Here is a 1,885-nt window from a genome sequence, read left to right as displayed (position 1 = left end):
CGTGTCGTTATATATATATATATATATATATATATATTTTGTGTGGTGTCCGTGTGTGTCTTTACCTGTGTATATGTTTGGGAGTTGTTCGCCGTTTGCATAATCCAAATACTCATCAAAGAGCAGCTGTTGAGGAAGATTTGGTAAGGACTGAAAAGGACTTCCCCTAGATGGTAAATTGCGCTCACTACATATTGGCCTGAGTACCTCTCTGCTTTGCTTTCCTTACAGTCCCTATTTCAGTTCCGTTTCCCTTCAAATTTTAAGATATTTTGTATTACCATCATCTTCAGTGTTAAGCAAAAAAGACCGGCCTTAGAAGGCCTGGATTATGAAACGACCTTTTTCTACGGTCTACGAGCGCTTGATACAAAGTGTAGAAGGTATTGCTATCGTCCATTCATTGAAATTTTGTTAAATTTATCCATTTCAATAGGTTCGTATCTTTTTCTTTCTGTTACCATCCGAAACGGATCTTCGAAAGCAAATTTTGGCAACAAAAATAAACCTTAGTGAGTTATGACTTACGGGGTGAAAGGACATTATAGGAAATTAAATTTTAAAACGTTCTTCTGATACTGCGAAGAGTCATGTTATAGATTCCAATGAGCAGCATCATTATGTGATATTTGTTCCCATTAGATCATTATTATGTAAACTAGGATGTAAAAACGATTGGGTACCAATCGATATTTAATCCTGTCCTCTCCTCTCTATTTTAAAACTCCATTTGTATTCTAGAATACCATCATTATTATCCCGTCTCCATTACGTCTCCATTAAAATTCTCCATTAAAATCTCCATTAAAATTCGCTTTACAAACTGTGTGTTTTTTTTACGTGGGCTTACTCCTGGAAACACTTTCAATTTAGATATATTGTACCTCAAGGACTTATCTACAAGATTACGTGGGAAAAATATAATGTTTTGTTTTCTATTGCAGAAGCCTTGCCGACATTGTTTACATTGGGTAGTGTGGCAACAGTGCTGTTGCTTATTGTGATTGTTGGTGTAGCTTCTTTAATCGCTCTATTCGCTTGGAAAAAACAGAGGAAGTCTTGGTAAGTTACCCATTTACATGCATCATCTCAGGATTGTTGATCAGGACTAGTCTCTCCTCATTTCTAAGCTGGATTTCTTTTCCAACCACAATCTCTTTTCATTTTTTATCGCCATTTTTCTTTTTTTTTTTTTCTAGCTAATTTCTTCAGAGAAAAATAATATTATTCTAATATTTTATTATAAATAGTCATCATGGAGGAGATTTTTTTTAGATTCTAAATATGGTGCATTACATGAAAGGGTCTCATTTGTTATGTTTATTTTGCCTTGTTTTTTGAATGTTCTATGAAAAACCTGAAAGATGAATGTGACATTAAGCTTCTCGCATAAATGATATGTCTGTGATACGAGAATCATCTGAATATACTTTCGCTTTAACCCTTCTACTTCATGGTCGTTTCGCTGCTGATTTACTGATCGTTGTGAATGCAAAGAGAATATACACTCTAAAACATACCAAATATGTAGAAATTCTAACGATCGTTATCTATCACAGAGCATATTCAATCATTCCTAGTAATCATGAAGTGAAATTTCAAAACCCAAGTTCATATTTGTTGTCGTTTTATATGTAGTTTATCATTAATCATTCACAGTAAATGGTTTATAGATGATGTGATTTCGAGAGAATCTTCCAGGTCTAAGCTTACTGGAAGCAGCAGCTCAGTTTCATTCAGTTGTTTCTCCATTGTTCATGCCATTGTTTTAACAATAGCCGGAATTTGTACATTAGTACCATGGCGAATACATTGTTTTCAGAAGGCTGTTGTTGTGAAAGTTTGAATTGTCTGAGTTGAATAGTTTCAGCAACCGATATTATTT

The 1,885-nt window shown here is 34.2% G+C and overlaps 1 protein-coding gene across 1 annotated transcript; it reads left to right on the top strand.

The window, feature by feature from the left end:
* Positions 1-331: 331 nt before the first annotated feature.
* Positions 332-1,846, top strand: LOAG_15150 (hypothetical protein; the record flags this gene model as incomplete). The annotated part of the gene is made up of 3 exons (XM_003150642.1): positions 332-383; positions 945-1,062; positions 1,702-1,846. The coding sequence occupies 3 exons, from the start codon at positions 332-334 to the stop codon at positions 1,844-1,846; spliced, it is 315 nt and encodes a 104-aa protein (XP_003150690.1).
* Positions 1,847-1,885: the final 39 nt, after the last annotated feature.

This window comes from Loa loa, assembly GCF_000183805.2.
Source record: "Loa loa unplaced genomic scaffold supercont3.314, whole genome shotgun sequence".
Taxonomy (NCBI): Eukaryota; Metazoa; Nematoda; class Chromadorea; order Rhabditida; family Onchocercidae; genus Loa; species Loa loa.
This window is presented reverse-complemented; position numbering and strand designations above follow the sequence as displayed.